Source organism: Plectrocnemia conspersa, unplaced genomic scaffold, assembly GCF_051122295.1.
Source record: "Plectrocnemia conspersa isolate PC_06_02 unplaced genomic scaffold, ASM5112229v1 ptg000003l, whole genome shotgun sequence".
NCBI lineage: Eukaryota > Metazoa > Arthropoda > Insecta > Trichoptera > Polycentropodidae > Plectrocnemia > Plectrocnemia conspersa.
The window spans coordinates 4,651,958-4,667,138 of NW_028277167.1; the positions used below are offsets into that span (position 1 = coordinate 4,651,958).

Genomic DNA, 15,181 nt, shown 5'->3' on the forward strand with positions numbered 1-15,181 from the left:
TAATGTTGAAGGCACTTCAATGAAAGCATTATTTAAAAAATATTGTACTAATTATTTATTCAACTACAAAAAAATAGGGAATTCAATAACAATACAAGTAAAAATAATAACATATAAAATGTAAAAATTTCACTTTTAATTCAGAAATTTTATCGATAATACATTCATAATCTAACGTTTGCATAACGCCATTTTAGATAAACATCATCGATAAATTATTTAAATGCAATTGACTTATCGAATTCCGTTATTTTTAACTCTTTAACATATTGAATACCGTGTGCACAAATTTGTGCTTTTCATCAATTCAACTTCATATAACAAAATCACACTTTAAACTGCGTATTTATTTAGTGCTCTAACCAATGATGTTACTAATATTATATTCACAAAAGAATTGAAAAAAATTGATACCCAAAATTCCAGGAGATGAAAACTCGGGTAAAAAAAAAAGTTTCAAGGCAGTGTTTACAGATTTTTTTCAATGATTATATCCCACATATCATATATTCGTAATAATTAAATCAGTAATCAGAAAACTGTGAATTGCGTACCAAGAAAATTAAAATGTATTCAAATAGATTTTAACACTTAACGGTCAATATACGCGGTATATATCAATCGCACGGCACCCAACCGTGCAACTTTGACATTTTGTTTGATATTTGCACAATGTAACAGACAAATAGATTTCTTTCAACTACTAACAAATACAATGAAAAACGCACACTCATCTCCAATAGAGATACGCACTCGTAAAAACTTACTATATTATTATTTATACATATTATATATTTCAATATCTATTTAAATTTAATATTTATGTTTGTGTAGTATGGACTCACTGTTTTTCTAAAATACAGTTTTCATTCTACGATTGGTATTTTTATATTGCCATAATTAATAGTAAAGCTTATATCGGTTTGTTTGATATTGTCTAGAACAAATCATCACCAATGAACTGGCATACTGGCCTATGGGTTCGCTAGTAGAAATATATATCTACTAGTGAAAATGTATTTGAACTTGACTAAAAAATACACATTCACTGTAACATTTATACATCGCAAGTAAATAAACAATGATAAGTATGTAAATGTATATATTCCTACATATGGAAAAGTTAAAATCATATAATTTTACTAGTTAAATTAATTATATTTTCACTGAAAATATATATATACCAGTGAAAAAGTATTTCGATATCATTTCATTAAAATTACATATTTAAAAAAAACATGAAATATATATTTTTTTAGATTTTTTTTGAGGGGAAACCCGAGAATTTCTGATTTACAATCAGAGACGACATTTCATTTTTTTAATATATCTATTTCGATAAGATTCATAGAATTTCTACTATGATATCGCTTTCAGTGATATCAAAGTACGGACTTGCGAATATCGCCGCGTAAGTCGACCATAAAGTGTTAAAAATATGGAATTTATAGTAGAGGTCACAGAGTTTGATATTTGATGTTTTAAAAATAAGTAAAAGTATTTTATCATCATTTTGTCATAGTCTGTATCGTTTTTATTTTAAAAATATGTATATTTAGTGTTTCTAAACATAAATTATTTTTTTATTTTATTGGTACGCGATCCACAGTTCAACGTTAATGTTTTACCATAATGAATATAAAAAAACTATCATTCCAAATTGTATTTTAAATTTGACGTTAAGACCTTAGCTAATTAAAAAGTTATGATGATTTAAAAAATATTTTTCTTGTAGTTTTTTTAAAATTTGTAAAATTTGTATATTTTGTAATCAGTAGAAAATAAATTTAAAATACAAATTCTAGCCAAATTAGCAAAAGCTGACATATTAGATTTCGGTATCCAATGTTTCGCAAAATTCTATGACATTTTCAAGTGAATTATTAGCTTTTATATAGATAGAACCAACGTTTTATATCGCAATTTTAATGCAGTTTCTTCGACTATCATCAAAAGACCACAAAACCACTATCAGTTAAAATGTTTATATACTATAAATATACACATACATACGTATTATACGTTCTTACATTTGCAAAAATGTATAAATGTTATCGATAATATCAGTTTTTCGATGTTTGTAAACAGTAGTCGTATTGATGATGCTATTTAGTAACGAGATATGTTTAATTCAATATTTTCAACCCTAAAAAGCAGTGGAGACAAAATAATCTCAGTTACGCTATATTATGGTCATATGCGAAGGATGCCATTAATTTTATAGTGTCAAATGTGGTTCTACAATTTTGACATTGAATATCTACGTAAGGGCGGATAGTCCTTAACGGTTATTAGTGAGGATATTAGGGCTGCCAGGTTCGAAATCAACGATACAGAAGCTATCACAAAAGTTCAAGTTCATAGATATTTATTTGCAAAATATGGAAATCTCATAAATTGCCTGAGGAAAACCTCGAGCAATTTATGAGATACAATATGTCAATAATTAATGATTCTAGAACAGTAAGATTATTTTAAGTCAAATTGTTACTGAAGATGAGACGTGGATTTTTATTTGAACACGCGACGTAAAAGGCAGTGATTGGATGCCAAACAATCAGGATTACACCACAATAAGATAATTTTTTGCATTTTGTGGGATATGAAGGGCATAACTCGTTACTGGATTAAAGGCAGACAATTTCGAGACACATAGTGAGCTTCGCTAAATCGTTTAAAATATACTCAAACCATAAAAAAAAACACCAAGACAACCCTCGCTCTTATGTATCCAAGAATACAGTAGTATTTTATTAAGAAGTATATGATTCACATAGTTATTACAATATATATGTGACTGGTGCACGAGGCAGCACCGGCCGTTGAAAGTCCGCCATGAGAGTTTATAAGTTTTTGGCCATTTTAAAACTTAAATAAATGGGCCCTCACACTAAGATTAAATTTTTAGCTGCGAGCCTTTTAAAATTAGATATGAAACTAATGCTCATCGCACGAGATTTTGCTGCTTTTACTTTGTAATTAAAACACGGTTAGTAAATTTTGATTTTGTTCTAGCGCAAAAGTGCAAAATTATTCTTCAATGAAATCTTTGGATGACCTTTTTTTGGCCTGATGTCTATTGATATTGAAAATACCTTTGAATTACCGAATCTATTTCTAAATACTCGTCGTTCGTGGGAATTCACATCTCCCTTGACATTCTACGTTGTTTTTTCCTCTCTTACACTAAAACCTTGAGTTGCGTTTTTTTTAAAATTTGAGTCGATCCGTGATTCCACTGGTCGTACCATCAAAGTCATAGAAAACGCAAGTCAGAGCCGCATATTTGAGCGTCGACCGGGGCCGTTGCTCCATTCATGGCGGCGGCGATTCCACTGAAAAGTGTGCCGATATATTGAAAAATACTTTATTCCGCACGCAAGCTCCTCTTGGTATGTACATGTATGTAGTATATGCCAGTGTTTCTCAACAATGCGAGAAACTGAAGCAACAATGCCGGCTGCGGGTCAACGAAAGCGGTTCATGGGTCGCCTAAGTTTTCTGGGTCAGTGTAAGTGCACGGTGATGTGCTTCTCTAGATTCTCTAGATACATTTTAAACGATGCAACTACAGCAAAAAGTGCAGTGGGAAAATGACTTTTCAATAAGTAGAATTGAAATGATTCCCAGGAATGTAGTGTGTATGCAAAGGAAAGGTAAAAAGGTGTGAGATAAACTTGCAATATGGTTATTATTTTTCTCATGCTCGGGGTCTAGAGAAAGTTATTCGTATTCGCACTATTATAGTCATTGGAACACAGAATCCTTAGAACGTGGATTTAAGAACTCAAAAATCCACGTCAAAAGTAATAAAATCGTGCCTTCGCCGTCACAGTGGGAACGTTCGTTCAGCAGAAATGCTCAGGCCCGGGCTAAATCGGGGAACATTTCTTTGGATGATTTAAAAAAGATGCGCTTGATGGTTTAAATTAACTAGCATAATTTTTAATGTTCATTAAATTTAAAGTTAACTGGAGTACGGTTAAGAATAAGGGTCGCAATCGTGACTATCTTAGGAAAAGTGTTATCCCATATAAATTGTCCCATTTTCTCATAGCTATCACAGTAAACATTGTTGTATCTGTCAAACTTGTTAAAAAGCCGGATGGTTCGTGTATTGCGAACGTTTTCGTGCGCTGATGTTCTAACCACGTCGGTCAAGAATAAGGGACGCAATCGCGACTCTCTATGGCACTCTACAGCAATAAAAAGATGAAGATCTCCAAGATGGACAAGCAAAATAAAAATCGGTAAAAACCGCCACGACATCCAGCCAGAAAAAAATTGTGTTTTAAATGGAACATTAACTTTCGACTACATTACAAAAAATCTTCGATTATTATGATTTCTAAAATAACTCTTAATAGATCTTATCGCATATTTACTACTATTTTAAACTCATTGAGATGCGAAATCTATCAGTCATTGTTCAAAAACTGGTTGAGATTAGATAAAAAGCGTATCGTATTTCTTTCTCCATGTTGTCAAGTTTATCCTCCATACATATTTTCAATTAAATGTTGCCTCTGATAGTTAATTTAATGCCAGAGTACCAAAAGTAAACGCTTCGTACAAATTAAATCATCACGAGTGGTTAACGCAAATTATTTATCTTAATTGGCGGATACATTTAAGATTTTCTATATTATTCGTGGGCAGATAGATCAATGCTAGCGACTGCACCTACGCAGAAATTCTTCTCGTGTCTAATCGAATGTCACTGTGATTTATCTCACTGTTGTTTTTTTAAGCAATCCCAACACGAAGAGAGATCGACGCTTGGCAAATTTGGAATGTTTCAGAAGGAAATGCCTGAAACGAAAGCGAAAGTTGCGGAAAAATCGCATCTTCGCGATCCACTGCTTCGAGATAATGGATTTGGGTCAATTGCAACTTAGGTTGTATAAGTGGCAATCTATTTTTAGTTAATGTCGATAGCGTATGTACATAAGTGACTCTGGTAAAATTGATACTGGCAATTTTTATCGTAGTGTATTGGAAATAAGGATTGGTCGCCTATCGTAACAGTCATTTCCTATGTATTGGAAATATAGTACTGGGCGTTTTTGTAGAATAGTTTATGGTGATTCATATTGACTTTAGATTTGGTATACTATGCTGTGTTTTCCTGTTATCCCAAGCACATGTGTATTATAAACAAACATGTACTTACATAAATCATAAACATAGTACATAAATAGAAAACCAAAGCAATTCAACATAACGTTGCCTATTTGATAACTTTAATATAAGTTAAATGTCGAAAAGTTATGAATACATATACATATGTATGTGTGTATCAGACTGATTCATCTAAATCAAATGGTGGCAGAAATATCATTTTTCATTGACAATGGTTTGGCCATAACGGCTACGAAAGCAGCCAACAACGCTTTGTTTAATTTAAGTACATATTCATTTTTCCCTTCAGATTCTACCGCACATTGCATCATATTTCGTGGAAACGAAATCAATACGTCAACTAATCCTCAAAACCATTATTTTCTTGGTACATTTTGAAAATGTCGGCGCCACACTCAGATCCATTTTGTCAACTGACAATAGTTTGGCCATAACAATTACGAAAGCGGACAACGTTTTGCAACATAAATACGTTTTAAAATTTAAACAGATTAGGTACGAGCGTTGGTCAGAACAGTGATCACCCCACGAATAACTCTGCAACAAATCTACTTAAAAGGAGAACTATTTCACATATGATATCAATCTACATAGATAATTTATAAAGAGTAATCAACTAAAGACAGTCATACATTTAAATGGTATTGGTGTTTTTTGCACCACAAAGCGGTTCTTTGTGGGGCAAAAAAACATATACTAGAAAATGTTATACACCCTTTTAATCATTCCATTAAATAAAGTTTGTTCTAACATTTAACATTAGCACATTCCCACAACAATAACATTTAAATAAATTAGTTTTAGCAACAAAAACACGTTAAAATTTAGAGTTGGAAAACAACATTTAGGCATCCGCTCTCAGAGTAAAAACAAATTTAAATAAAATGCCGTTTTTGTAAAAATAGTCTACACACATAATTAACTTTATTTTAATAAATATAAATCGATTACAAAAAATCCGATACGCCAATGGAAAATAATTATGATGAGAGTCCCAACCACGTTCGCATCGATTTTTTTTTATTATTTATATTAAATTTGAATCACGTCTTCGTCTTTGAGATATTAATTTATTCACAATCCGACTTTGTACGGTATCGCACCGATTCCGCATATTCAACGTTGGACTATCGGTATTCAGCAAATAACACTTCCATAATCGGACGTTTGAGTTCAGCAGACGTCACTCGGATGGTATCGCACGTACATGTGTATGATGGAATTATATGCACCGTGTGAACTCGAGTACGTGGAAACATTTCGGAATCGATAGATTAAAATGCGCAGAAGGTGAGCTTTCACACATCGGAGCAAATGTTGAAGTGACGCCAGCGGATTGAAGTTGTTGAAACTTGGAGGCGAACAATGCAAAAGATGAAATAAAAGATGAAAATTAAAAGTAATTGAAATTTATTTGTGTGAAGAAATTCGTTTAGTGGGGTGGAAATAAAAATGGTGCATGTTGAAATTTAAAATAACGCATTGAAAATTTATATAAAACGTATGTGATTTATCCCAGTTTCCTTATTTATTATTTATAAAATTTTCTTATACAATTTAATTTAAAAATATCACGTATATACGTGACCATCTACAGGTAAATTAAAGCACGTTTATTTTAAAAATTCAAAGCATTGATCAACAAAACTGTGTTATGGAATATTAAACATTATAAACAGAAAAAGATAATACAATAATTTAATAAAACTTTATAATTAAAATACACAATACTGACTTTTTAAGAAATGTAATGCTTTCGTATTCCGTTCAGAATTATGTACATGCATGTTCATTATGTATGTACATAAATATATTCGCATGCCATCTGCTATTGCTTTAAGCTTTCAATCATTTATAAGAGCACACAATAAACAATATTTGCCTTATTTTATTCATACCTTTAAACGGTAAATTTCATCAGAAAAAGAAACGATTTTCTTTATTATTCACTATTTACAAACTTTTGTTTGTAAATTGTTACCCCTTTTTAATTATATAAGTTGAGAATATTAAGGGCGAGCTAAAATTTATCATCGATCAGCTAAATATTTAAGAAAACGAATAAAGATTAATATGTCTAACTTATTATAAAGACATGGGGTTGAGCAGTGTTAGTGTCGGGAGATAATGCGTTGAGTTTGAGCTTGATATTCTAAAAAAAATAACTGCTATGCAATTATTGTTAAGTTCGCCCTTAATATAGACACTATATTAGATTTAAGAGAAAAAAAATATTTTATACCATTTACTGTCATAATAAACATGCTCATTTTTGCGACGTTTAGATCGATAGATTACGCAGCAAATAAAAAATATTAAATCCGCAATTGGAAGGTCAACGCGAACAAACACACTCTCAGTTATTTGCTAAAAAACATACATACATATGTAAAAAAATATTTAATTTGCTCGATATGACACAATTTTAAAAGTAAATATTTTTTGACATGCCCAACTTTTACTCTGTTAAAGTCTGATTAATTAAAAATAATCGACTTGATCCGCCATTAGACGATCGGACAGACGCTCTCAGGTATGTGTTTTTAAAACGCCGTATTACCCAATTCGTGCGCATTGTCGAATCACTGCTCATATAAAATAACGAATAACCATTCGTTTTATTGATATGATACTTTTTAACGCAATAAACGTGCTCGATTTTCGCACTGTTTGAATTGAATTAATTGAAGAAAAATTATACCACCGATTCACGCTCAGATGAGTGCTGCGATAACGCTCTATAAGTCTATACCTTATTTGAATTAGGTTATAAACTTTATAACCTACTTTGTACAGTTCAGTTCATTGTACGGATTATTTAAAATATCAAATATAAATTTTTCGCATAATTAATTTCAATATGCACAATTTTTACGCTGTTTAGACCAACGTTTAAAAATATAATTCATTCCATTATATTAGTTTGAATCAATCATTTTTTAAGATGCTCGTTTTCGATGCTGTTTAAATCCAGCTATTAAAAAAACAAGCGTCCAGGCCTACAATGGCAGGGATTCTAAATCGGCGGATACGCAAATTCTCCGTTGTGATCATAACATGACATAACAGGCGTTAGCCTAATGCGTTGCAACGGGGTAAGAGTCAATACATAATAATAAACTTTGTGACATATTATTTTATGAATTATAAACTATTAACTAAATATGCCTACTAGCAAAATGTCAGTCACGATGCAGTTTAGGGACCGATTTTAATAATTGTGTATTTCAAATAGAAAGTTTTTGACCAATAAATTTATATTTTTTATTAGTTATTTCAAAATATTTTTTAAAGAAAAAAAGGAGTCGAAATCTTTTTTTTTACGATTCTGACTCCGCATAAATGCCACGACTCCGACCGATTCCACTGTCCTGGTAATTATATACATTAGGCAAAACAGCAAAGCTTAGGAACAACAATTTCACTTGATTAATAAATACATTCAATTTGCTCACTACTGTAATAAATTTATTATAATCAATCAATTAAGCTCAGTTTTCTTGTAAAAGTATTCAAAATTTTCGCGATCAATTAGACCTTTACCCGACACGATTTTATTGCTTTTGACGTGATTTTTTTACTTCTGAGAAGAGATATTTGTTTTTGCCCCTATCAATTAACCAAAATTCTGTTTGAATACACTTTGACCAATACTCTGTTATCAGAAATACATAGTAATTTCGGCAAGAAATACTATCATATTTTTAAATCATAGTGTAATATTGAAGTGCAGACAAACTATGGATAAATGCAAAATGTAACGTCTGTCTGTACTTCTTCTTCAGCTAATTTTCACCTGAGAGATGAGTTGGCTTAGTTTGTATTTAAGACTTGACCTAATGAAAGTTCTAAAAAGTTCTAAAGTTAGTTAGTTTAAGAACTTTTATTATATTAAGCTGGATTTGCTTAATTTGTTTAGGTTAAGTTTGGGTTTGACAGCAAATGGACGTTTTGCAACTGTCAAATTAAGTTTCATTGAATAAAATTTCGCCAGTCAATGGTCGTTTTTTAATGGTTCGATTTAATTTAGATTCATAGTATTTCATTAAATGACATGCATTTTTCTGGCCAAATTCAATCCCCCTTCCCCCAATTACGTTCCTGGTCTCAGGTTTTCTAAACGTGATTTAAAATACAATTATTATGTCGCGCAGCGAGAAAATTTTCAATATTTTAGAATATTGTCTAAATTGCGCGAAAATTACGTTTAACAGGACATTTGGCACTCTTTTTTTTTGCTTTGCACGTTTTGTGCAATTTATAGATTCAAATAGAAAAAACTGAATCGGATTATTTTGTAATATTCAGAAATTTTGCGCTACGCTACAAAATAAGACATGTTTTACACTTTCATTCAAATTTAATTACATTTATAGCGAAAGGATCTGAAAAATTCTAAAATAAAATATATTTTAAGAACTCCCAAAGACAAAATTATGTTAAATAACATTTTGAAATGAATTTCGTATGCTTTTTTTCAAAATTGTAATTCTTAAGTGTTAAATTTCGAATAAGTATACAAAGTATGTACTATGAGTTTTAGTTAAAACTTATGATGCTACATTTCGTGTATACTTTCACTAGATAATGTATACTTTAACTAGTGAGTGTGTGTACTTTTAACTAATCGTAGCGACAATAAAAGAAATAGCGTGGGTCAGAACAGTAAACACTCCATTAATAACTATCTGTAACGAATCTACTTAAAAGGAGGATTATATAAATTGGCAACAATATTTACCTTACATAAATGGTTTAAGATACCTATTAAATATATAAATTTTGAATACTTTGACAAGCATCGAACAGTGAGAGCATACAATAACTAGTTACATTGTTCATAAATTATTTTATGAACAATGTAACTTTACTTTTAACAGATATTTTACTTTACTACCCTGTCCATTTAGGAGAGGCGATCATAAAGCTTATCTATGATACATTTTGTAAATATAACTTTTTTACGGAAGGCAAATACATAATTTGCGCCACATTTGGCTCTATTTATGATAAGAATCTTTGGGGTTATGTAATGCGTTCCCTTAGTAATTAAATTGAACGAACAAAAGAATAATAAACAACCGCCACAAACGGTCGTCCGATTATTTAAAAACAAAGGACGCGCGATGACCGCAGCAGCCTCTTGGAGGGCTTCTTCGGTCGATAGTGAAAAAGTGCGCTCACCTTGCCGGTGGCCTTCCTGTATCTCCTGGTGGCCTCTCGCACGAGATCCCGCACGAGCAGGTCGCCCGGGCCGCAGGGCACCAGCACTCGCACGGATCCGAAGCACACGGTCACCTTCATAGCCACATTTTAGACACTGTACTGTATTGTATTGAATTGAATTGATATTGAGCACTGACACTACGCGAACGCGAACCCAACGCGAAGACACAGAGAGGCGCGCGGAACGGACGTGCGACGTGCGCCTCGACCGCGACAACTTTCAAACTCGACAAGCAACGCGATCGCTGCGATCGCTGCGATCGCTGCGATCGCTGCGATCGGACCGGTTTACCGCCAATCGCGAACGACCGAGAGCCAACCTACCACCTGCGTCACCTGCCGCGTTTCGAAGCGACGCAACGGCGTTGTTGCGTTCGAATCGAAACGACGGTTTTTTCAACTCGAATACTTCCGAACCTTCCAATTTCTTTGAAAGCATATTTATATATCATTATTTTAAAACATTCTTTTTTGACAGCAAATTTTTTTGGTATGCTTTTAAACATTTAATTAAAAAAAACAAATAAGGCAATATAATAACAACTATTATAATAACAAAAAATACAATCTGTATTTAAAAATTTGCTTTTAAATATGTACTATGGACAATATCTTCAAAAATCAACGAAAAATATAAACATATATAAAATATAATATTTATTTTAAAATTTGCTTTTAAAAAATCATAAATAACAATATGATGTATAAAAAAAAAATTTAATTGATTTTTATTTTGTTTGACTGTTTTTAACTGTGAGTTCTTAACAGGGACGTAATTTGGACTGGGCAGGTGAAGGTATTTGCCCTCCCCCCTTAAATTTTACCAAAAAAAGCATGTAATTTAATTAAATATTTTTTTAAATATGTCAATTCAGTGAAATCATATCGGAACACATTTTCATTGGTACATAAAATTATATGTAATACATTCATTTACATATGTACTTATAATTTATTTACATGCGATGTATAGTTGTTACAGTAAATGTGTATTTTTCAGTAGTTATATTTTCACTAGTGAAATAATACATTTTCACCGCTAGATACATATTTTACCTAGCGAAAAAGCTGAAACCAGGGACGTTATTAGCGGGGGGAGGTAAGTGGAGGCTATCCCCCCCCTCTCTTGAATTTAGCGAGAAAAATGCATGTCATTTAATGAAATAAATCTTGTTTAAATCGAAATAATAAAGAAACGACAAACTCATTGCCCAACTTTTGCCGCCTTCCCCTAGAAAAAGCTAAAATTACGTACCTGGAGAGTTGATTATTTTTCGAAAATAATTAACTCTCCAGGAACGCAATGAAAGTTTTTAAAGTAATTATAGTTGTATAACTTTCATTAGTCCAAAATACGAATTAAACCAACTCATCTCAAAAAAATTAAGAAGTACAGACAGACGTCACATCTCGCATATTGCTTCATAGTTTGTCTGCACTTCAATTTTACACTATGTTTTAAAAATATAATAGCTATCCTTACCGATATTACTACGGACTTATGATATGAGAGTATTGATCAAAGTATATTCAAACCGAATTTTGCTCAATAGGAGGGCGCAAAATCAATTCTCACTTCTCAGAAGTTAAAAATTCACGTCAAAAGCAATAAAATCGTGTTGGCGCCGTCGCAGTGGGAACGCTCGGCAATAACTAGCGTTCCCACTGCGACTGCGCCGACACGATTTTATTATAATTGTATACACACATTATAATTTTAGCATTTTTATTGGGTCAAATCTAAAATACAAACTAGGCCAACTCATCTCTCAGCGGAAAATAATTATTACACAAGGTTTATAAATATAAACGCTAGATAACTGAGCGTTTCTACTGCGACGGCTTGATTTTATTAATGTGGATTCTAAACAGGGATATCATTTTTTTGTGTAGGGGGGGAGGGAAGACAATATATAAATTATCAAACTTATTTTTCCAGTAATCATAGTTAAAATGGTAAATTCGTTTATGAATTGTAAAATATTTCAGATTAAAATTGCTTTTTATTTGTCAAAATTTGTTAGCGTCCTGAAAGAATAAATTTTTGAAACCATGTTATTTACAATATTTACAATTGATTACACAGAAACGATATCACTGCTTATTCGCCGATGATACGGCTATTTTAAGTTCTTACAAAAACCCCATAGGGTAGTAGGTAGACTTCAAAACAAAATAAAAATGCAAAATCACACTAATTCAGAACAGAAACTAAATATATATCACCGCTTTATTCGCTGACGATACAGCCATTTTAAGCTCTTATAAAAATCCTCATCATCTCATTAGTGCAATTTGATTAGCAATTTCAGTAGTTTTTAAACAGAATAAAAACTAATGAGTAAGTCAAATACTTTATTATGAGGCAATATTTTATAGCTTAACTGTCAATCGTGTAATGTGTGGTTGCACCTTGTCGTGTAAAAGAATTATTCCTTTTTGATTGCCTGTTTCCGGTGGTAAATTTGATAAAATATACATTGGACAAACTAATCGTAGATTGTTTTAATGCAATGTAAACATAAAAACGAGATTAAAACATAAAACAAGACAATATTTTTAGGAAAGACCACAATATCATAACCATAATACCAGCAGACAGACGAGTGGTAAAGTAGGTCACTAATTCCTGAAAGACTTTGGCTCGAATCACATATGATTCTTAGTGTTTTTCAATTTCTATTGAGTTATGGGGGATGGAAATTATTGATTATTATATAATTATAATTTGGATAGATTATCATAAGATGGTTTTTCTAGATTTTCATAATCTCACGGATGAATATGGTGATGAATAATTAAAATAAAATTAACATTTATTGATTGTAAGTTTAATAATAAAATAGTTGTTATTAAATTACAAACTGATTTTAATCGGTTGTCTCGCTATTTATTTATAGGTATTGGTCGTGTTTATTCCGTTGTAACGCATTGGGCTAACGTATGTAATATTGCTTTGTAAGATATAAGATAAATATTTTTAACAATTTTTTAGTCCCTCAACAAGTTTTTTCTCTTAGCGATTTGATTAGAAAAAAATTGCATTAATTGATTTTGAAAAAAAAAACATACATAAAATTTGACCGTGCAGTGAGAAATTTAAATTGAAATGTTACGTATTAAGAAGCTATTTAAAATCTAATTATTGTACTTTTTTCAATAATATTAACAGTACAAGTTGTAAGCATTTACTAATATTTTAATATTTTGATCATCGTTTAAAAGTATATTTATAATGTTTATTCAACATATTTTAATACGTAAAATACGGCTATGTATGTTGGTAATATTTGCACACGCTCGAGCACGCACGCTTAGTTATCGCATTTTTTACATATAATGTAATATATGTATTACTTTTAATAACTATATTGTCAGTGAGGTTAGGTCATTTATGAAGATTTAATAATTTTATTATTAGCTTTTGGTTGATGTGTCAACGGCTAGTTGTTATTATTTATTAATATGATAGTCAAACTTATTGAAACATTTATTGATACGCAAAAAAAGTTTCAACGCGCGTTCAATGTTGACAGCGCAGTTCGGCCGTTAGTTCAATGTTGCCATAACGACGAAGTTTACAACAAACATTCCAATCGTAACCTTTTCGCGGATGACTTATGTATCGGTAGAAATGTCAAAATTGGGCTAATTTCAAAAATTGACCTATTTAGATTTACCCGTCACTAAAAATACAAAAATATAATCAGGTAATAAATAGATTTAGATATGTTTTTTTAATAGTTATATTTTGGGAATATTTTTTATTAAAATTAAAATGCATTTAATACGATAAATATTGCTTTTATTACAAACAACAATATTTCAACAGATATACAATAAATAAGATTTCATGCACAATTTTGTGATAAACAGAAAACGGATGGAGGTGCATTTGAAATGAACAATTAACAAATAGCAGAACTTAACTTTAAGGTAGATCCTATACAGTATTTTATCTACACATATTCGTTTATACTTTATCTACATATTGCAAGAGTTTTACATCAATAGTCAGTGGACGATAGTATAAAATAAATACATATGTTACAGTCGTAATGAAAGAGAATTGTTTCGTTTGTAATTTTCAAAATATTTTTATTTAATCAATTTTTAGACAAAAATACAATGTTAATAAATTCCAAATCACATAATATATGTACAATTTAACGGAGGACTACTGTTGAATATTTATTTATAATTAATTAGTGTTCGATCACATCTATGTTAATAATACCCGTTGTATAATAATTATATTGCAATAAAAATATACTTCGTATTCCGTATTATAAGAAATAATTAGGAACAGATCGGTTAATTGTAGTGAGTGTGAAAAATAGGTGATTTCATTTTATATTATGATTAATTAAAGATTTGGTCAGCCATAAATTCATTATAATCTTGACAAAAATATTACACAAACTCTTGCTGGGTCAAGTTATGTTATTTTTTTTATTTATTTATAAAAAAATATTAAACAAGTTATGCAATTTTCACATCGATAGTTTCAACTTGCAATTATAAAAATAAAATAGTCAGTTGGAAGACTTTTAGGATCTTAAAAATAAAATCAAGAAAATCATTTTGTGTCATAAACAAGAAAGCGATAATAGTTTTACATAATTAAAAATAAACTATCCCTTTTGTATAAACATATAAAAATAAACAAAAATAAAGTGTCAACAAAATCAGTAAAAAGTAGTTGTTTGATCGATCATGACAGTTTGTAATAATTACGAAATCTGTTTTCAATGTAAATTTATATATCTAAAGCACCTTACATTGTTGAGATCACTGTGTATTCTATACTCAT

At 30.8% G+C, this 15,181-nt stretch overlaps 1 protein-coding gene across 4 annotated transcripts in view; it reads right to left on the bottom strand.

Moving 5' to 3' along the window:
* Positions 1-10,596, bottom strand: part of baz (par-3 family cell polarity regulator) — a 76,366-nt gene extending 65,770 nt beyond the window's left edge. For all 4 annotated transcript variants that reach the window (XR_015809204.1, XR_015809202.1, XM_088183664.1 and 1 more), the window contains exon 1: positions 10,327-10,596. Coding sequence is in view for 2 of the 4 variants with exons in the window: in XM_088183664.1 (XP_088039790.1) it covers positions 10,327-10,446 (120 nt within the window). In the remaining 2 variants the exon portion in view is untranslated. The remainder of the gene's footprint in view (positions 1-10,326) is intronic.
* Between the last annotated feature and the right edge of the window lie 4,585 nt (positions 10,597-15,181).